Source organism: Clupea harengus, chromosome 16, assembly GCF_900700415.2.
Source record: "Clupea harengus chromosome 16, Ch_v2.0.2, whole genome shotgun sequence".
Lineage (NCBI taxonomy): Eukaryota > Metazoa > Chordata > Actinopteri > Clupeiformes > Clupeidae > Clupea > Clupea harengus.
In genome coordinates, this window is record NC_045167.1 from 11,363,160 (window position 1) to 11,384,665 (window position 21,506).

Here is a 21,506-nt window from a genome sequence, read left to right on the forward strand (position 1 = left end):
TGATCTTTATCAAATCTTTTTTATATATACATAAATCACATTCAACTTCAGATACCAGTATAACAGATATGCATGTACCAGTACAACTGATATTCATATTTACATTGTACCTGTATCAATATCAAAATCCAGGTGAAAATGACTTTATCCCAGTTAACATTACTTAATCCTGAAGTCTTAATGACTGAAAACTAACGTCTATGGCATGGATGATAAATACAAATAAATACATGAAAAATACAAAAATCATTAATTTGGGAAATTCAAGACATTAATTGTCTGCTTACAAGCAAATATATTTTAGGTCTTTATTAAAACTTGTACACAAACAGTTTAGCTGCATATTCTATACCAAGCATTGTAAATACGGATGTATATGGACACAATGTATCCTTGGAAATACAGCCTCACTTTACCTCCATACCTCATTGTTAAGAGAAACACACAGTATACATTAAACACATTTTCCTGACATTTTCAATTATCCATGTCAGTTTCGATGTTCCTCCATACCAAAGATGTTTGCTTTCTCTACAAAGGTAACCATTATAAATTATCTTTAATCGCTGTTAAACTCTGTCCAAATTGATCAGAATAAAAACACTTATTTTCAGTAATTTTAGTTTTTTTTGTAAGACGTGTGCTTACATGTGATATGTTTGCCACCACTCTCCTGAAATAAACCATGTCAGAGTTAAAAAAAAATCAGTGCCAGATTTCAAAAGCAAAATAGCTGAATAGTTGTGAAGTTGAGTTGTGTCCTGTGCCGTGGGAATGTTTGACCCTGGGAAACGCCTCTGGCCCTGGAGGGGGGGGCCCACCCGGGGTCAAAGAAGGACCAGGCCTGAGCATGGGCCCCTGTCATGTCTGATTTGTAGGTTTGAGATAAGGAAAAAAACTCTGACCCGATTAAAACTCATTGCTCTTGTTGGTTTCGAAAAAAGTCTTCAATAAGTTAATTAAACAGTTGACAGTGTAGGAAATAACCATGAGAGCCAGAACGTTACTGACTAGCCCATTTACCTGCAGGGACTAATTAAACTGTTGACATAAATATTTCAGTCAAAGTAACAGATTCTCAGATCCTATCACCTGCGCTTTCGTTTCCAGTAGTGTGGTGTCAAATGAAAATTAGAATATGTAGTAGGTTTATAAGGAATGTGTTGTGATTATGTGGCACAAAACAAGTTTGAGATATAAAGGGAGACGTGAAATGAGCAGGGAAAATCATCCCAGACCCCTCGCACCCTGGACACAAACTCCAGCTGCTCCTCTTTATTTAGACAGCTGTTGTGTCAATATGTATTCTATCTGCCACAGAGAGGGAAGAAGGCAATGATCACATTTCTAATCTTAAACCAGCTTTTTGCAACATTCCCAGAGTCCAAGTTTGTTACCCTGGCTATGTCCCTAAACTGAAGAGGAAAGGAAGGTTCAGGCATTCAGGCATTAGAATACAAATAATAATAATGATAATAATAACAAATAATAGAATACAAATAGTAATTCTTGCCCAGACTGTAGACTTCTTTCCCAACGCCACATTTAGAACATAAGGGGCCCTGGGGCTTGGGATCATTCAAACGGGCAACTGAATTGAGAGTTCTTAGGCACTGTATTCACGGCATCAGTCAGAGCAGTCCAAATCAAACTACAACTCACCTCATATTTATAGGCAAAGTTTACACGCCTCCTCACATTGGCATTGCTGACCCCACGTGAGGCACCTAGAAGGGGTTCTTAGACCGTTGCACTGTTGCACTGTTTGTTTTGTATTGTGTTGTAATGTATATTTTGTGTAAGCACACTGAGAGCCACTTTACCAAGTCAAATTCCTTGTTTGTGCAAACTTACTTGGCCAATAAAACCTGATTCTGATTACTGTTGTTTGTTCCTGCAAGCTACTAGCTATCAGTGGGAAAAAAAACAGTGACAAGTAGATGTGAATCGCCGGCCCCAATACCAAGCTTTAGATGCTACATTATTAATAAAAGAGAGAGGGAGTAACTGTCTACACAAGGCATGTGAATTTTGTGATCATCGATGTTTCTGATTGTAATGCAAAGCTCTAACAGTGACATTTTTGACACCTTGACATTTTTAATATATATTTTGACATTTTTAATATATATTTTAACGCCACACAGACCCCTTCAGCCTGCTTCTCTGACAGTCATTTCAACATATATGTTCAGCACTAAAAGTGAAAATCTTTCTATGCATTTGGGTGGATTTACTTATTGTTTGCGGTTACAGTGTGTGGCAGTTTTGGCCACTAGATGTGATGTTTATGGCCTATTGCTGACATTTCATCCTTGGCCAACAAAGCTGACTATGACTCTGATATGGCAGCCTGTCTTAGCAGCTCTCCGTTTTTTTTCTTCTCTTTTCCCCCTCTTTTCACGACTTTTTCGTGACTTTAATTATTCTATGTTTCTTAGTTGTTTGTATTGGGGTAGTGCGGTGCTCTACCTAATTGTGGTCATGTTTTCTGTTCTCGCTTGGCCAGTTGGACGTGATTTGAGACCAGTCGGAGCAACGGACATGACCGGCATTTGATAAACTGAATTGGTTGCCATGGCGCAGCAAGTGGCAGTCTGTTTGCGCAGCCTGTTTTAGCTGCTCTCCTGCAAAAAAAAAAAAAAAACAACTCTCCTGTTAAAAGGGAGTTTTCATAGTCTTGCTTGGTCAGGCGGACGTAACCATGGCCGGATTGACCATATGGGCAACTGGGCAACTGCCCAGGGGCACCAAGCAACCGATGTATTTTTTATTTAAAAAAAATATATAATTTTTTCATTCTGACCCCACGTCAGCATTGACGTTTTGACGTTCCAAACACAATGCACAAACTCAGCGAAAGAGGCACCAACAGAACGATCAAGATGAAGCGGCAGCAACTTAGTGGTAATGCAAAACGACAGTTGAAAAAAATTAAAGAGTGTAGAAATGCGGCCACTTTAAAAAAAAAAAATGCGCTTGCAAAGGTTTGAACATTGTAAATCTGTGTTTTTCAGAAGGCACAAAGTGTGTGTGTGCTGTCTGCTCCCAATGGTTCTGAAATGATAGTTCGTTAGTAGATTCACTGCGCTTGCAAAGGTTTGAACAGTGTACGTGTGTGTCACTAAATGCATAACCTCGCCGATGTTTTTGATAGCCGTCATCACTTCTTGTTAGCCATTTAAGTTTTGGAAAGCTTTGTGAACTGCAATGCTTATTTGCGGTGCTGTGAGTTGGTTTAATGATAACTGAATCCAACTAACGTTGGATTGCTTTTTGTAATGTCAGATTTCATTGTTTGGTGTGCTATAATTGCAATGAAGATTGATAACTATACTATGCATTGTTAAGAAAGTGCTATTAATGTCGCCATATACTGTTTGAAAGACGTAGGCTACTTGGCAGGCTTCTGACTTGTTTTTGGGCGAGTTCCATTAAATAAATAAAGCTTGATTTGTTTTGTACATGTGCTCATGTTCTCCTTTTCTGTGTAGATTATAGCAGTTTTAAGTCTGTATATCCTACTTAAGTACCAAAAGTAAAAGTATAAACTTTCTTATGATTTAGACGAATAATATACCTGTTGACTGAGATTATAATGATATTTCATTAAGGTCAACAAAAGATAAAACAATAGTTCTGCACTGTATTAAGTTATGATTTCTAATAACACAAGTTCACATTAAACATAATTTACAGCATATGCATTAATTATTTTGGCAAGTTTGCTGTGATATAAGCGGGATTATGCACTGGGAGCAAGTGAGTTATGGAAAATAACCGCACTTCAGGGGGGGGAAACGGTAGCATCCCCCTGTCGTACGGTTATTTTCTTATAACTGACTTGCTCCCAGTGCATTATTCCTTACATAGGTTACATCAATGTATGGGAAATGTAGTGTAGCAGTATTAAGCAAAAAGTATGTATAAAAAAACAATCAAGTAAAGTACAGATACTCAGAAATAATACTTGAGTACAGTAAGAAAGTATTTCTACTCAAGGACCAATACACCCCGGTGGATAGGTATGGTTTGTGTTCTGCGGGGTGGGGGTAGGTGGGCACCAGAGAGTCACTGTTGCCCAGGGGCACCATGAAGTCTTAATACGGGCATGGACGGAACATCTCATTATAAACCAATTATCTACTGTGGTATGTGCACCATAACTAACTGCTTTCCACATCATCATTTAGTAGAAATAAAGATAAGCGTGCAAAACGGCATTGGCACACGTCTCAGGCCATGCTATATAACACACGGTCACACTGACTGGATATCTAGTAACTAAACAATCTTTGAACCTGCACAAACTCAAATTTACGGTGCTTTCCAACGTTCCAAGACAATTGTGGCAAAATCCCTTTTGCAAGGTTTTTTTTTTTTTTTTTTAAACAGTCCCCGTCCCCGACAGTCAGCAACATACAGAGGCTCTCCACCTCTCCACAGGTATATGCATGGGCGTAGGCCTAGAGTTGCTCCATGTTCACCACCACCACTGTATTACAATCATCATATTTTTCTACACCCCCCATTTATGGCAGCAGAGAGGAGGTAGGGGCCAGGAGATGGCACAGTTAGCCAAAACCAAGATGAACTTCATAGGAAAGTGTGTAGATAGACACAGAACAGCTGGCTTTGAGGGTGAGTGTTCCTTCGTGAAATCCAACAAGGACAACATAGTCCCCCCCCCCCCCCCCCCCCCATGATCTGTTATTTAACCAGTTACAGGCAATAACAATGTACATGGTATGGCATCCTAGTTACCAGAGCAATGTACAATGATCCTGTAACTAGGCAATAAGCAACTGGCAAACAGTCTAACTATATTTTCATCTGTATGAACATGTTAATAAAACGTTTTCTCATAATTTTGTATTTAAGATGTTAGTTTGGCACTAAACCTGCTTTTTTATATTTTTGTATTAACTGCTGACAATCATGGGACATGTTTCATGCTATGCTAATGACACCTGTACTTGTTGTAAATTGTCTGTTTGCAACAGGCCATATCACTTTAAGTTAGTCACTGTATAGAGACACAGGGCTGTTTAGCCAAGCTGACACACTGCCATTCTTGTGTTTATACCTTTTCAAGAAACAAAAATAAAATATAAGCATGTAAACAGGATTGTTCTGTAATGCTTCTAATATGAGCTTAACATTTGTTTTTGACAAAGACTAATGAGCTAAAAACCACATGAGCTTTTGGTTGTAAGTTCCCTGTGCATTTAATGAAAGACATTGGTGTGCAGTGTCACAGTCCTTTTATTCAGTGTCATATTGAGTCTTAGGTGAAGAACAGCAAACAGACACTATCAGCCTTTCTGCACCTGGTACTTCCCTAGGGAGGAACCAGCCTTCAAGGACTCTCTATCATCAACATTTTGCCATTCCCAAATTCTGAGAAAGATACCAGTGTTTCTTAGAATTAGAAGCATGCTGAGTATGCCATTTCTGTCTGTGTGTCTCTTTGTTTTCAGTGATGAGGATTGGGATGTTTTGGAAATTTATGTTTCTAAGGTCATAGGGTTGTCATCTCTCATTAGTTGGCATCTGTTCTATATCACACATTAGAGCTGAACCCAGGGTGGCCGACATAATCTGAGCTCTGCAAGTTTTCAGACACCGGACTTGTGTAAAAGTATCTCTTTATTCAATATGCATATCAGGCTCACTCACATCATAGCAGACGAGAGAGAAGCACAGTTCAACACATCACGCAAGGTTTAAATAGGCTGAAGTTGGCGTGACCCTGACGCCAACGCACTATCTGGCAGAGATAACCACACAGTGGGTTCCCATGTCCGAGGTCATCTTATTATGCTTTTGGCAAAAGTTTGTGTATACAATGTTCCAGATATTCTTCTTCCCAGCCTCTGCTTACACACACTAGTTTAAGTACACATACAAAGCCAGAATGGTCAGCACTTAAAAAACAAAGGAATGTGATTAACACACAAACATACTTGATTATAGTCAGAGTTCTACATTTCTCTATCACACACGTTAGAGCTGGACCCAGGGTTGCCCACGTAATCCGAGCTCTGCAAGTAGCATCAATCAGAGAGGTGAGATGCTTTCAGCATCTTCCTGTGAGTCTTACCTCTTTCCTGCTGCGCAAAAGTGTATAAAACTGAAAGCACTGAGGATCTGAGTGCAGTTAAGTACTTGCTTAGGTTTATGTATTGGTGCATAACTAGCTGAATAAACCATTTGTATACCAAACTCTAGACTTAAGCCTTCTTTTGAGACATTTTGCCTCAAACAATCACTCTAAAGACTTCTAGCTATAATGTGGAACAAAAGGATCCAGACTGATATCTTGCTGAAAATGAAAATTGCTACCACAGTTTATAAATTCCAAGGGGCCCTTTCGACAGGAGGATAGTCCCTGAAGTGGTCTAGGGGAAGGTGATGGGCGGGGAGAAATCTGAGGCATGTTAAAAGCGTGTCGGATATGCGAGCTACAGAAAGAGTGGTCGTGACTAATGGAGCTCTGTACTGGAGTTACGTGGAAGAAAGACGTAAGTAGCCTAATAATTGTATAATTGTTCATTTGGAGTTTTGCCTGGCGTTTTCAGCTTACTCGAACAATGGCTTGCGCATTGGACCACGTAAATTCGCGCATTTCTTTTTTCCGGGGATAACGTTACATATAATGACTGCATCGGTTCTGCGCCTAGCCTGCTGCAATGATCTTTTGCTTATTGCCAACACAAATTGCTTCTAAAAAGTTCCATTTCGTGATATTTCAATGTAAACTTAACACCACTGCAAACGACTATGGAATCTTCAACGTGTAACGTTAGGCTATGTGAGTGTTTACTTGATTGGACCTGGATTTAACCGCGACTATGTCCATTATGATGTGCAGCCTGTCTTTTAATTCGCATTTCAAATGCCTCGAGTAACCATTGTTTAAGTTATCATGCTTCAGCAAGTTTGTACTTCGGCGCTGTTGTTCTAAAGAAGTCAGTGGTGTGTTGGACTGTAGTGATGTATAGAGCAGATTTCGTGCAATCTTGAAATGCAAACACAACTTAAACACGAGGGGAGGCAGGAAATCACCACGACATAGCCCATTGTTTTACGGGGTGCAGAAATTGTACCATGAGGAAGTGCATCCACCCAACCCATTCGCATATTTAAGTGCATTCGTGAAAATTCGGCTAAATGAAATGTCACTGCGTGTTTCCATCTGCTGTGAATTAAAAGAAGTGGTCCCAATGCGGGCATTGTGGCCAACTGTGGGATGAAAACGCAAAGTTGTAAGGTCAGCTTTGACGGGAGCATCTGATAACATGGCAACAAATGTATCAAAAGCTTATCGATGTTGTTACCTATTCGGTTTAAAGGATTTTATGCTAATTTTAACCGTTATCATTCAAAATGTCTTAGTCGAGTGGTCAAATTGCGCGTAAATTGAATGGAAACCTAGCCTTAGGTGCGTTGCTAAGTGGTTAAAGGAAGCTGAGAACAGGGCCCCTTTTTCCAAAATCATCTTAAAGTGGCTTTATGCAGTAATTGTACTTCAGGGTTAGGGTTAGGATAAGCAGTTTTACCTTAAAACAACAGCTTAAAAAAAATTGGGGCACTACAATGACTTTTAATATGGAGAATCGCTTCCGTGCCATTGCCATACCAGGGTCCGTAGACATATTACTGCTAAATGTAGGTTTGCCTGAAGCCGCCCGGTTTCTACTGTCTGCCGAACTAGTAAGTAGCTTATTTGCCATCTTGCTTTGTCTTGTGTTGCACTTGCTTGATGTTTGACTGTGTTAGGACAGTTGTTGACTAACTAGTTTGTCATAGTGTCAAAGTTAGCTCATTTCAAAAGGTTTCGCTAGTTTTTTGCCACTAGCCTCTTGTTAGCGATTAGCAATTCTTCCGTTATGCTACTTTTAATTAAAGTGCCGTTTTACTTCTACTACTGCGTGGTCATGCAGTTGCTTTGACGGACTCTTGAACATTTATAGTCCTGTGTTGGTTGGTGGGTGTCGCAAAGCAATTAAAAAAAAAAAAAAACATGGCGGACCAAACTCCGTAGATGTTCGTAATTGTACATAAATGTTGTTTGTTTGACTTTTTTTGCTTAGATAAAATAAACTGCAATGTGTGGGATATTTTTATGTTAAGATGAACATGGATTAGCTTATCAGTATGAAAGTCTCACTTTAGGAAAAGTAGACTAAACAGGAAGCAGCCATAGACCATTACACAGGCGCCAGAAGAAACACCAGAAAAGGACGGGGTCAGAGGGTCACAGGGAGCCTCAAAATATCCACACCAGATGGGGAAGGGGTCAGAGGGTCTCCGAGAATAGTCTCAGGACACACGCACATATAGGGGTAATTAGTAGAGCTGCAACGATTAGTCGACGTAATCGACGACGTCGATTATGAAAAATTGTCGACGATGATTTCTATGTCGACGCGTCATAAAATATATATAAAAAAATTTAATTTAATTTTTTTTTTTTTTTTTTGGCAGACGCTAGCAGAGCTACCTGTAATTTTCATTCGGCATTGCAATGCACTATAGGAAGTGCGAAATAGTGCATCTTTAACTAATAATAATTGACCATCATTGAGAAAAATGGAACAGAATCTGCAAATAGCCTGGCATACAAATCATGCACCGTTTTCTTTGCCCTCCGTTCTCGTACCTTCATGTGCTGCATATCAGAAATGGCCGACTGAAAAGCGAATTATTCTGAGACGGCTCATGTTACCATGGAAACAATAAACAAAGCTAGCTTTAGTAACTGCTGCATATGAGATATGGCTAACAGAAAAGTTGTCATTTTTCTCAATGATGGTCAATTATTAGTAGTTAAAGAAGCACTATTCCAGTATTTCAAAGAGAATGAGCTGTGGGAGCACAAGAACAGTGAGTGTCTAGCAGCAATTATCATAGACATATATGATATATCTATAACTTATAGTAAGGTTTAAGCTTACATGTTGGAAAACAGAACGTCTCATAGAGGATGCTTGCTAACGCTATTTCATTTATGTTAAGTGCAATGTAGTAAATCAGTGAATTATCAGAGTAGCCTGTATTTTCGTTTGTTCTGAATAGTTAACCTCCTCCACTTAGCATTCTTCAAACAAAAGATTGTGGAAAAAATATATATTTCATAAGTTGAATTTGAATGTCACTTGCAGCCCAGTTATTATTGCGTTATTTTGCACTTGCAGAGGCTTGATTGCTAAATTGAGTTACTTTTAAAACTTTATTTGCACTTTCTCTTTACTTTTAAAAGCATATTTGCACTTTAATTTGTATTACTATTTAATTTATGTATTATGATTACATTTGTTACTCAAATACATTTGAAATTCAAATTCCAACATTTTGAGTCGTTATTTTAATTTGCTATGGGAAATAATCATTAGATTAGTCGATTAATCGAAAAATTAGTCGATAGATTAATCGATTATCAAAATAATCGTTAGTTGCAGCCCTAGTAATTAGGGGAGTTAAGCAAAGGGAATAGATAAGTGATTGGTTTTGGCAAACAGCCAGATAGGGCACCGCCCCATAATTCAGGCCTTAAAAGAGGATGCAGAACGTTCGTACAGAGAGATCGAGCTAATCCATGGACCATCTCCTTATTGATTGCAATAAAACTCCAGATTTCTATAACCAGTCTCTAGTCTTCTGAGCGGATTTGCAAGGTGTCTGAGCCAGCTATATAATGTTAGCATGCTTCTACCCAAAAGGTAAACAGCCCTGGGGTCTCCATGGGCTCTCCATCATTTCGACAGATAGTTACCAAATTTGGGGCACGTCAGGCCACAAGAGAGAGAGAGAGGTGCTCGTAGAGGCTTTACAACGACGGAGAGGGCTCTGCGTGTCTCTGTAAACCAGGGGTGTCCAAACTTTTTTTCAAAGAGGGCCAGATTTGATAATGTGAAGATGCTCGGGGGCCAATCGTCCCTTCGGACATTTTTTAACCATAAAAGTTACATGCAAATAATACACAATTTTCATTGTCACAATTATGTTTATTTTTTAAATGGCAATGTAACCCAATATAAGCCACTCAGGCAGGCGTGAACAACTGTAAAAACACAATTCTGCCTTTCATTCATATCTGGAGTCAGATAACATTGAACAAACTACATGAAATACCTTTAACTTTCATGAACTTCATTTTAAACAGGAGTAATAAGTAATGCTGTCTGTTGTCTGTTAAAACATGTAAAAGACAGAGCAAAATTCAGAAGATCATTCAGACAGTAATAGTTCATGTCACATCTATAGGTACATAACATCAAAAGTTATAGCCAAATCTTATTCAAGAGTTTAATAAAATAAGTGCCATAAGTCCAAGTGCATATATTACCTGTGCTTTTGGATTTTCACTGTTAATAGTGACAGATGTTACTGTTCAAAACACACATAATTTCAGATTGACCAAGAAACAGATAACTTGCTGACACTAATGAGAAGGGTGATACTGAGATCTGGATTTCAGTAAACAGGCCAGGTCGGGTTTGACGGCACTGGTTGAGATGCGTAAAATGTCACGTAAGTGGGAGTCACTTAGTTTTGACCTCAATCGGCTCTTGTTTAAATTCATGACAGAGAATGTCTGCTCACACAAATATGTGGAGCCGAATAAGCTCAGCATTTTCTTTGCAAGTGTTCGCATTTCTGGAAACCTGCCTTTATCCAGCTGCCGGTAAAAGTCAACAAGAGAAAGCTGCTGGTGTCTGCCGCGCCACTCGTCGTCACACTGCAGCTCAATGAGCTCCAGCTCCTTTTCAATAGCTGCAAAATCCCGAAAGCGTTTGTTTAATTCCACAGATAGAGATGTGACGTCTGTTGCATACCTCTCCATTTGCGCACCGATGTAGTCCTGTGGAAAACGGTCAATGACCTCTTTCAAAGCTGGGAAATGTGCAGTGCAGGGTTCTGATTGTGACAAGTGTCTTCGGAAAAGTTGCAGCTTGCTTCCAAAGGCCTTGATGTGTGCATATAGCTGGCTCACCACTGCGTCTCGTCCTTCAAGATTAACATTCAGTGCATTCAGATGCTTCGTTATGTCAACCAAAAAAGCCAAATCTGCCAGCCATACAGGATCTGACAGTTCTTGCATTGGTTGCCCCTTTTCATCCAAAAATGTTCCGATTTCCCCTCTGAGAGAGAAAAATCGCTGCAATGCAGACCCCCGACTGAGCCACCTCACATCGTTGTGATATATTACGTCTCCGTATTCAGCCTGGATGTCAAGCAAGAACTGCTGAAACTGGCGGTGGTATAGAGCTTTAGATCGAATGGAATTTATTGCCTTTACCGCCGGTTTCATAACGTGATCAAATTTGAGAATTTTTGCGCAGAGAGCCTGCTGGTGAATTATACAGTGGAGTTTTATAGCGTTACCTCCTTCTTCGCTGACTTTATTGCAGATCAGTGTGGACAATCCACTTCGTTCACCAGTCATGGCAGGCGCACCATCGGTAATAGTCCCACACACTTTACTCCATGGTAGTTTCATATCCTCAACAGCTGCACAAACAGCAGCGAATAAATCCGTTCCTCTTGTTTGGCCTTTGAGGCTTTGGAGGTCAAGCAGCTCCTCTGTTACGTTCATGTCGTCATCAACTCCTCTTAAAAAAATCAGTAGATGTGCAGTGTCAGATGCATCTGTGCTTTCATCGCAGGCTAATGAAAAATAATCAAAAGTCACTCCCCTGTCCCCCAATTGTCTATGAATATCTGACGATATGTCCTCAATTCTCCGTGCCACAGTGTTACGAGCCAGGCAAACGTTCATAAATTCTTGCTTCTTCTCTGGGCAAATGTTCTCCACCATTTTCATGACACAGTCTTTGATAAACGTACCCTCTGTAAAAGGTTTGCCATGTTTAGCTATTAACATGGCCACTTCGTAGCTTGCTTTGGTAATGTTTTCATTGGAATCATTGGCCCGCGTGAAGAATTGCTGTTGTGAAGCCAGAGCAGCTTTGAGTTGCTTTACTTTTTCAGCACGGTCACTCGCCATTAGCTTGTCAAATGCGTTAGCATGTTTTGTCTGGTAGTGTCTCTTCACATTGAATTCCTTAAACAAGGCAACCGTCTCTTGACAAATTAGGCAAACACAATTGCCTCGAGTGTCAGTGAAGAAATATTGTAATTCCCATTTCTCCTGAAAGCGGCGGCCCTCACTGTCAACTTTCCTCTTTTTACTTGCCATGGTAGAAATGATCGGAGAAGGGTTCGCGGCAACGTGTGTTTGAAAGTAGATTGGACAAGTGTGTGCAACAGCTGTACTAACTATCACACTGTGGCCTTGTTCTCGCGAGACGAATATTTGATCGATGCCAAAGTAAAAGTCCAATACCCTAGCGGTTGAAGGAGGAATTGCATTTGAAAGTTTTATTATTTATTTAACAGTGCTGGCGGGCCATAGATAACACATTATAAGACCGAAGCTGCGGGAAATCTGACCGCGTGCCGCGATTGGCTCGCGGGCCGGACTTTGGACACCCCTGCTGTAAACGGACAACTATAAACGGACAAATTCATTTTGATAGCATATGGTCGCGTGAAGGACAGATGAACACCAGTGTCTTTCCCACTAGCCATCCAGGATATGGCCTATGTAGTTCTGTGTTCCAGGCTGGAGCACCCTGAAATAATGGAAGAAAAGCTTTCACAGAATGACATTGCTAGCTATACAGCCAAAAGACACCATTTAGTGTGTTGGCAAGCTTCTATCAGTGTCAACTGGGCTGTTGGTGGTGTGTGCAAGGTTTTTGCATGCCTTTTCGGTAGTTAGCTTGCTAGTTTTGGAACAGAACTCCATATTGCTGCTCTAACCATTCCTAAACCAATTAATATCTTAGTTATTCCCGCCACTGCTTGCCATAGCCCCTCCCTGTTGTCTCCTATTATCTCCCCCTCTAAGACTCCTATTACACAATTTCTTTTTAAATTGTATTACTAGGCTAGCCTGGATACCAGACGAACTTAGCCTCGCCCACAACATTTGAGGTCGGGAAGTTCGGTCTGGTATTGCTCCGTTGGGGAGAAATGATGCCCGACCAGAAGCTGTTCAGACCAATCAAATTGTCAGGGCGGGCTTTATACGATGATGGACAGATGATAAACAGTAACGTAATCAACCACGTCACCAAAGAGCGCTTGGATTGAATTCGTTTTCAACAAACATGGCTGCCGCTGGAGAGCTGAGAAGTGTAGATAGATTCTGCCATCAAGTCTGTTTTAGAAGACATCGACAGCGCATTCATTTAAAAAGAGGATCAGAGAAACGCGATCAAGGCATTTGTCGATCGAAAAGATGTATTTGCTGTCCTTCCTACGGGATTCGGTAAAAAGTTTAATTTATCAGCTGGCCCGGTTCACATACTACGTGGCTCTGATTGGTTGTAGGTCTATCCAATTGAGCGAAGAGGCATTTTTTTTTTCCTGGTTCGGTTGAAACACGCCCCATAATCACAGCCCAATGGAGCAGTATCAGACTGATATTCTGACTAGAATTATGAGTAATGTAAGATCAATTCAGTTCAGTATAGTTTTATTTGTGAAATGAGTACCTACAATACAATTGTCTCTAAGCTTTTTGCAGAGACCAGTCCCATGATCTAGTCATAGGGGTGGAAGTGAACAGAGGTTGTCATTGTCAGTGATGTCATTCGTGGGCCCCTCGTGTCATGACTAGATCATGGGACTGGTGACATGCTCTATCTGGTGACACTGTTCTCAACAATAACTCATAAATTCTGTGTGAAATCTCAGATCCTCTGCTTCTCATCGAGCTGACCCGTCTTCTCACCAGAGGCCCAGCTCAAGAATACAAGGTTGCATTCCTCGCTGACTGGCCCTAACTGCCTACTTCTTTCTAAACTCTGGTCTCTGCAAAAAGCTTAGAGACAATTGTATTGTAGGTACTCATTTCACAAATAAAACTATACTGAACTGAATTTATCTTACATTATGACAACGTCAGGTTATTACTAGGCTGCTCTGCTTCTTTTCTTTGGCCTTAATGTCTCTAATTCTTCTCGCCTCTTATTCTTTCTTTTGGGGGAGGGGTAATTGATCGCGATGGTCTGTTGTCCATGTGGGGTTAGGTGGGGGGGAGGGGTAGAATTCTTATTTTTCTTTGAGTAGCAAATAGGGTGACTGGTTTTGAAGTGGGCTTTTCATATCCATCTACACCTGGTCTGCTTCTAGATACCGGCCCACAATAGTCGCATTGGTGATCAAATTAATTTTCAAATGAACAAATGAAAAACCCAGTAAAGGTGTCATCTAGTGTAGATTTTCAGTTCTGGACAATTAAATGTTGCTGGACTGCTGTAGTTGAAAATACTAACAGGAGCATGCAACAGGAAATTATAAAAGTATGCCATCTTTGGTGAATTTAAAATGTGCTAACACTTTTTTTTTTCCCTTTCATTTCAGACATGCCACTGAGTGACGGACTACCATCATGCATCCTCAATCCCACCAAGAGACCCAGCAATACCAGACGCACTATGGCTATCTTATCCACCACAACCAGTATGGACAGCAAGTTGGAAATGCACAGCCAAATGGAAACCAAATCCCAAGTTCCAATTTAAACCAACAGGCCAAGTTTGGTCCCATTCAGCATCACCTTTCCTTGCATGATGGAACATGCCTTCCACAGGCTGGTTACCATGGAAATGGATCTTATGGAATATCACCAGCATATCAGAATTCTGTGTGCCCACCTGCAGCTCCAGCCCCAGCGGCAGGTACCCATAGCACTCCACTATATGGATACATCATTCCATCGGGCGGTACCCAGAATTTCCAGAAGATGCAGTCACACACTGGGGCACAACCTGCACACATACCTTCTTCAGGAACAACACAGGACTGGCATGCGAGGAACAGCTCACAAACTAACGTGACACAAAGCACACCCAGGCAACCTCAATCAGAAACAAAACAAGACTGGCATACGAGGAACAGCTCACAAACTAACATGAATGTCATCATGCCAAACGGAGGATTACACATGTCAATGAGCCAACGTCAGGCTACTGTTAACAACCTGAATGGTCACAATAGATCTCCTCAAGCAGCCCAGGCATTACAGGTACAGCAATCCACTACTCAAGGTCAAGTCCAAAATCCTCCTGCCCATCAACAAATCAGTTTGGCTGCATGGCAGATCTTTCTGACACAGCCGAATGTGGCACAGGCTTATCATCTAAAGCTAACGCACAGTAATCAACAGCAAAATATCCAGGTGAATGGCAGGTTGAGTACCGAAGGCCATGCACTACAACCAACACAAAATGGCAGGATTCCCAGTGGAACAAATGGACAAGATGTGATGGTGTCCTCATCAACTTCCTCAAGTCCGTGGTCAAGCTGTCAGTTCGTCAATAATGTAAACAATGGGCAAATTTCCAGGAGAAACATGACCGTCACATCACCTACCACTTCACCCATGGTGGCTTCTCTGCCTCTCTACTCAAACAACTCGACCAGCTCCCCTCCTGTCTCCACGGGCTTGAATAGATTACCGCTCCCCCCGTATCCTTATGGGACACCCTCACAGTCGGCTCCTTCCCAAAACATGAGCGTTTTCCCCTCTGGTTCCAGAGGTCTGCCGCCCTCAGCCATCAGAGCCAATGGTTTGCCCCCTCCTTATCACATATTGGACAGTTCCAGCTCTGCCCACACCGACCAGAACAGTCCTCCTGCTCTGGACAATTCAAACAGAAATGGAGATAGAGCTCCTAACCTCAGCAATGGCACTCTAGTTAATAGTACACCTATCCAACAACAAAACTCACCTGTCGTTGTCTCAGACCAGCACAGATTGTCCCAACTGGCTTCACAGAGGGAAGCGGATCTGTACTACAACCATGGACCAAACGTGCCTGACAGACCTGCCTTAATTTCGATAGACAAGCGGAGTCTACTGCTTAAGTATCTCCTCAGAAAGAAAAAAACGGACATTGACCAGGTTTGCTTTGGGGACTTACTTACTACTCTAAGAACTGACAAAGTGCAAGGGTACCCTAAGAAAAGTGTGCAGGTACACAGAGCTGTTGCAGTTGTACCTCCCATATCACAGCAGCTTTGCAGAAAGAGTAGTTGTGATGAGGTTCCATTTACAATAGAAAAAGTTTGGTCTCTTACTGATGAAAAGCAAACAGAGGAGGCCAGTGCTTTGCTTTTGGACAGTGACTGTTCCTCTATAAGAAAGTCATCATCTAGTGGAAAGGGATCAGAGGATGGCGGTTGTCCTAAAGATGGTGTGACAGCTGGTCAAGGTTCACACCCAGAGTCAGCAGTCTGCTCAAACACAAATTCTCTCAACAATCTGATTACTGAGAAGGAAGATGCTCCCAAGGACCAGAACCATGGAGACCTAGGTAGATCAGATTGTTTTTTTGGCATGTCAGCAGTGACGTGGAGTCTAGGAAAGGTGAGGAAATTGGTGGCAGCCTTGGAACTGCTAGAACAAAAGCCACACAGAAATGACCAGAATGGACAAGACTTTGCACGCACTATACTTGATCTTTATTGGGATAGAAGCTATCATAACTACATTGTGACAGAGCTAGGTGGTACCTTTGGAAATATATTGAAGGAGGCTGCAGAGTTTGACACAGAGGAAGACAAGATTGTGTTTGATGCCATGCAGGTAAATGATTTAGATCAGCTAAATAGCAAGTGCCACATTCTTACCAGTTGCTTTGACGGTGGCATCGCCACAGAAGTGGATAAGTCATCCTGGAGAAATGTAAGTGATGAATCATTGAACATTTGCAAAGAATTGACAGATGAAGATTTTATTAGAAAAAACATGGGGTCATTGCTGGAAAATTCCAATGACAAGGCACAGGAGACAGACTTGTTCAATAACATTGAGGCTCCATGTACCACATCTTTCCGTGAGAACAGTGTGTCTAAGGAAGATCTTCAAGCATCCTCAGACCAGGCTGAACAGACTGATCACATCATACCCCAGAGTCAAGATGATCTGGAAGATCTCCACGCATTCTCAGACCAGGCTGAACAGACTGGTCACATCAAACCCCAGAGTCAAGATGATCTTGGACAAAACTCTACAATGCCCATCTCCACCACCAGTAATAGACTTGAAAACAAGGAAGTTGATCTCTCCCTTCCGGTTCAGGTGTCCTTCATAAATCCTAGCAGACTTTCAGACCAAAACCAAGCTCCTGCTGACCTTCAGAAGGACACTGCATATCAAACTGCTGAGGTGTATGATGGCCATGACCCTAAACAGTGTTTCAGAATTGCATTAGATGGATCAGATGAATATATAAGAACATCATCAAAAGATTCTCATCATCAAAAGAACTCTCATCATATCAGTCAGGATTTGGATCACAAGGAGTGTTTGCCTAAAGAGGGTTGTGAATTGTCAGAAAGCATCTGTGAACAGGCAGAAACATCAGACGAAGGCTGTCCAAAGAACCAGGATGATGCCATGCTGTCCATCAAATTAAATGTTTTGTCATCTGAGAACGAAATTAAGACTTTTAATTCTAATTATGTAGATCAGGACCTTGTCAGTTCTCCACAGGAAGATCCCCCCTCACCTACTCTATTCATCGACACCCAGTCAGATGAGTTTGATCAAGACAGTCCTATGAGTCCAGATGAACCCATGCTGTCAATGAAGATAACAGTGCTCTCATTGGATGAGTTAAAGGCATTTTCAAAGGAATTCTGTGAAGACTCTGATGACAGTGTGTACAGTGTTGCTGCTTCTTCTCCCATTTGCCTTGATAGTAGTGATCATTCTGAGGGAGATTTGAGTGAAATGCTGAATCAAGAAGAGATTAACATACTTAGTGGAGAAGAAGAGATCCCATCCTTTCTCTCCATGGAAGATGTTTTTAAATTCAGTGAAATACAGACAAGTAGGATGAAAAAGAAACAAAATGACCACTTAACAAAGTCAACTGGAAAAGAGCAAACTAATCCTCTCAAAAACTGCAGGAAGGAAAAGGAAACATCAATGTCAACGAAGAAACATCAACATCCAAAACGAATCCATCGGCCATCCACGCATTATGCTCAGAAACACTCATCAAATGTTTCCAGAAAGGGCTCTGCTCAGACAGCCCATAAGAAAACCAAGCCAAGTGGACTGGAGTTTCATATTCCCACCTCGTCCCCCAGTGGGACTAAAGCCAGCTCTCCCATCTCTCCTTCAGCTGCCATAAGGAAAAAGAAGTCTGACGTAATGAAGGAACTTGATTCATTGCGCACAGGAGAGGGTGAGAAGGTAGAAAAGCCAAGTGCAAGTCATGTAAAAGGAAGTGGCAGCCCCACCAGCACTTTCCGACCATTAGCCCAGAAAAAGCGCAGCAGGGAATCACTCGAAGAGTGTGGGAATTTGGATGAGTTGACAGAAGTCCTGGTTCCCTCAGGCCAATCATGCCTGAATGTGACTAATAAATCCAGCATCTCCCAAGACACTGGTGCAGAGGTAACTAAGGCACCAGACAACAAAAGACACAGACATGAAGCTGTAAACCCCACTGCTACCTCGGGGGCGAATTATCTGAATCTAACAGGAACTACAGAAAATCCAGAAATACCAAAGCCCATGAAAAGAAAATGTGCAGTGTTAAAGCCATATGGTTCATCACCGTATTACACAGTTTGTGAACGTGATTTGCCAGCTAGACTTACAGTTCTGTATTCCCCGGAAAAGAACTCTGCAAAGAACAAGATCATGAACAGTTGGAAGAACAGTTTTGTGCCCACTCCCGTGAAATCCAGGAGACTATCAGAACACGCCCCGGAAGATGAGAACAGGGAGAAGGATGTGCCTGAAAGAACATTAAAGCACCAGAACTCGCCTAGCAAGGACAAGGAGGAGCAGCAGAGATCATCTGTCAAGGGGCACCAGACCAAATACAAGAAACGTACCAACAGATCCTCCAGTCTAGGCGAGATGAAAAGGGAAGCTCTGAGGATGGGAAGATTAAAAATGTCTCCACGAGAACAGAAGGACATGGGACTACATATAATTAAACAGTTTCGACGGAATCATGTGAAGTTGTGAACTTTGGACAAAGATTAACATAACTTGGCATTTGTACTTTTTGATATCAGAAAAGTATTGGCCTGCAAACTAATCAATCTTTCCCCTTTCGCCAGATATTGCTGAAAGAATTACTTGAAATAGCAAATCAGAAGTCTTCAGTGACTTGAGGATAGATAGCCAATAGTATTCTGATTTGTCTCGTATCTGAATATGTTGTAAATATGTCATGTTCTATTTTTGTCTTTACTCTAGCATGTAACTCAGAATCTCGATATTTTTCATACACTACACAGCGTATTGTTGACTCCTCTCTTCTTAAATTGTCAGTTTACGGTTGAATGATGTCATTTTATTGTCTTTTTTATAGATATTTAATTTTTTTTATCAATGTGAATTGTGACCCGTGTTTTTGTATTTTTTTAATAAATCGATACTGCAGTGACAAAAATGGTGGCTACAGGCACAGTGATTTATTTTCCCTTGCTAATAAGGGCTGGTAATCTTGCACTGAATGATCCAGATAATCTTCAAAATGAATACATAGGCCCCACTCAGGTTTTTAAAGCATCTTTCTTTGAAAGGAAAGGAGAACGAGTGAGAGCTGTATATCATTTACACTGTTTTGGTGTAATACTGTCTGTCGGCAAAGCTACCTGAAATAAATAAGTCTACACGCACAGAAGACGGGTATGAGGTCAACAAGATACATATGTTTTCCAAAATCGGCAGTGTTTCCTGGTGTAAAGTAATTAAAAGTTGTTCAAACTTAAACTAGTGTTGGAATCATCTTGAAATCCCTTTTGTGGGTATGTGGCCATGTGGAGGACTGATAAACATGTTTGTACTGACCAGAATGCACTCAAACCTTTGTCACTGCCACAAAGCAAGAGACCTGCTGTGAAAAATAATCCAAACAGACACTAAGAGAACGTGAGAGCAACTTCACAAGTGCTCAGATCACAGTCCCAAAGCTCCCAAGGTTGAACCTCCTCTTAAACTATGTTCACCACATATCATTTGCATACAGTGTCGTTGTCATAGTGGCCTACGTGTAAACAGTCATACACCAGTCTCAAACACTATTCTGATCTTGTTTACTAACCTCAGCCCAGTCTGCGGACGCTATGTCTGCTTCTAATTCCGTATTCGGTGCACTGTGTTCCCTTCGCGATTAAAAGCCTTACCCTTGTGCAGCTCATCAATACATGTAATTAAGCCCCACACATTAACAAAAATAGTGTGCAATATCTGCAATGTGGCCCTTTAGGCCAGGCAAAGTAACCCATTTTGGAGCCAAAAATATAATTAATTGTAAAATATTTTTTTTCAGCATACATCATTTCTATGAGGTGTCCAGAACAACATACTAAAAGTCCTAAGAAATCCTAGTTGAGGAAATATGTTTAATTCTCATCAATCTGAGATTTTTTCCTTTACTCCTATCAAAATAAAACTTTACACAATGAAAGTACCCATGAAAAGTAAAACTTTTTGTATTACAGGTTTCTTTGAAAATGAATTTTAATATGTAAATGAGCTATACACTAATCGAATACGCCCAAATTCACCCAAATAGGCTTAATTTTATACATGAAAAAGTAACTTTTTTTGTATTACAAGTTTCTCTTGAAATGAATTTGAATATGCACATGAGCGTCACACTTATTGAATATGTAATTAATTGCATAGGCAGAAACACCATACCCCTGGCAGGTTCTACCAGGCCAGGCAGTTTTCAGGTTAGATGCCAGTCTAAAAGCAGCATTGCCATCTCCCATTGGCAGTAGGATGATTGGATGAGATTGGGCCGATGTATTTGCCATACATACGAATGGCGTTTCTGCCTATGGACGTATTCAATAAGTGTGGAGCTCATGTGCATATTCAAATTAATTTTTAAAAAAAAACTTGTAATACAAAAATGTTTACTTTTCATGGGTACTTCCATTGTGTAAAGTTTCATTTTGATAGGAGTAAAGGAAAAAATAAAATGTTTGAGGTGTATTTTTGCCATGCATTATTAGCACACATCTCAGATTGATGAGAATTAAACATATTTCCTCAACTAGGATTTCTTAGGACTTTTAGTATGTTTTTCTGGACACCTCATAGAAATGATCTATGCTGAAAAAAAATATTTTACAATTAGTCTGTCGTAAAACGCTACTTTGCCTGGACTACTTGTGAAATGCAACTTTCTGGAAGTGGTGATGTATTATTGATTTAATGGAAAAATGAATGATAATATACAATGAAAATGTAAATTTTGTTTAGTACTTAATAGGCTACCATGTCATTCCATGGATATTTGCTAAATGAGTCTGCTAAAATGACAAAATTTGCAGATGCAATTGCAGTGCATTTAATTGGAAATGTGTGTTTGGTCGATTATTCCTCTGTTGTTACAATGCTAATTGGCATTTTATTTTATATCGTTGAAAAGCCTGTTTATTTA

The 21,506-nt window shown here is 40.7% G+C and overlaps 1 protein-coding gene across 3 annotated transcripts; it reads left to right on the forward strand.

Moving 5' to 3' along the window:
* The first annotated feature begins 6,391 nt into the window (after positions 1-6,391).
* LOC122133588 lies at positions 6,392-20,361 on the forward strand. 3 transcript variants are annotated; one of them, XM_042710070.1, is made up of 3 exons: positions 6,392-6,524; positions 13,771-13,832; positions 14,440-20,361. In XM_042710070.1, the coding sequence occupies exon 3, from the start codon at positions 14,468-14,470 to the stop codon at positions 19,067-19,069; it is 4,602 nt and encodes a 1,533-aa protein (XP_042566004.1). In that variant the 5' UTR covers positions 6,392-6,524; positions 13,771-13,832; positions 14,440-14,467; the 3' UTR covers positions 19,070-20,361. The 3 variants fall into 3 exon arrangements, with proteins under 3 accessions (XP_042566004.1, XP_042566003.1, XP_042566005.1); XM_042710069.1 differs by lacking the exon at positions 13,771-13,832; XM_042710071.1 differs by lacking the exon at positions 6,392-6,524 and having other exon boundaries at positions 13,832-13,915.
* Positions 20,362-21,506: the final 1,145 nt, after the last annotated feature.

Excerpts from the sequence above, each read along its gene's own strand:
- LOC122133588 (XM_042710070.1), top strand. The coding sequence starts at position 14,468 with ATGCATCCTCAATCCCACCAAGAGACCCAGCAATACCAGACGCACTAT.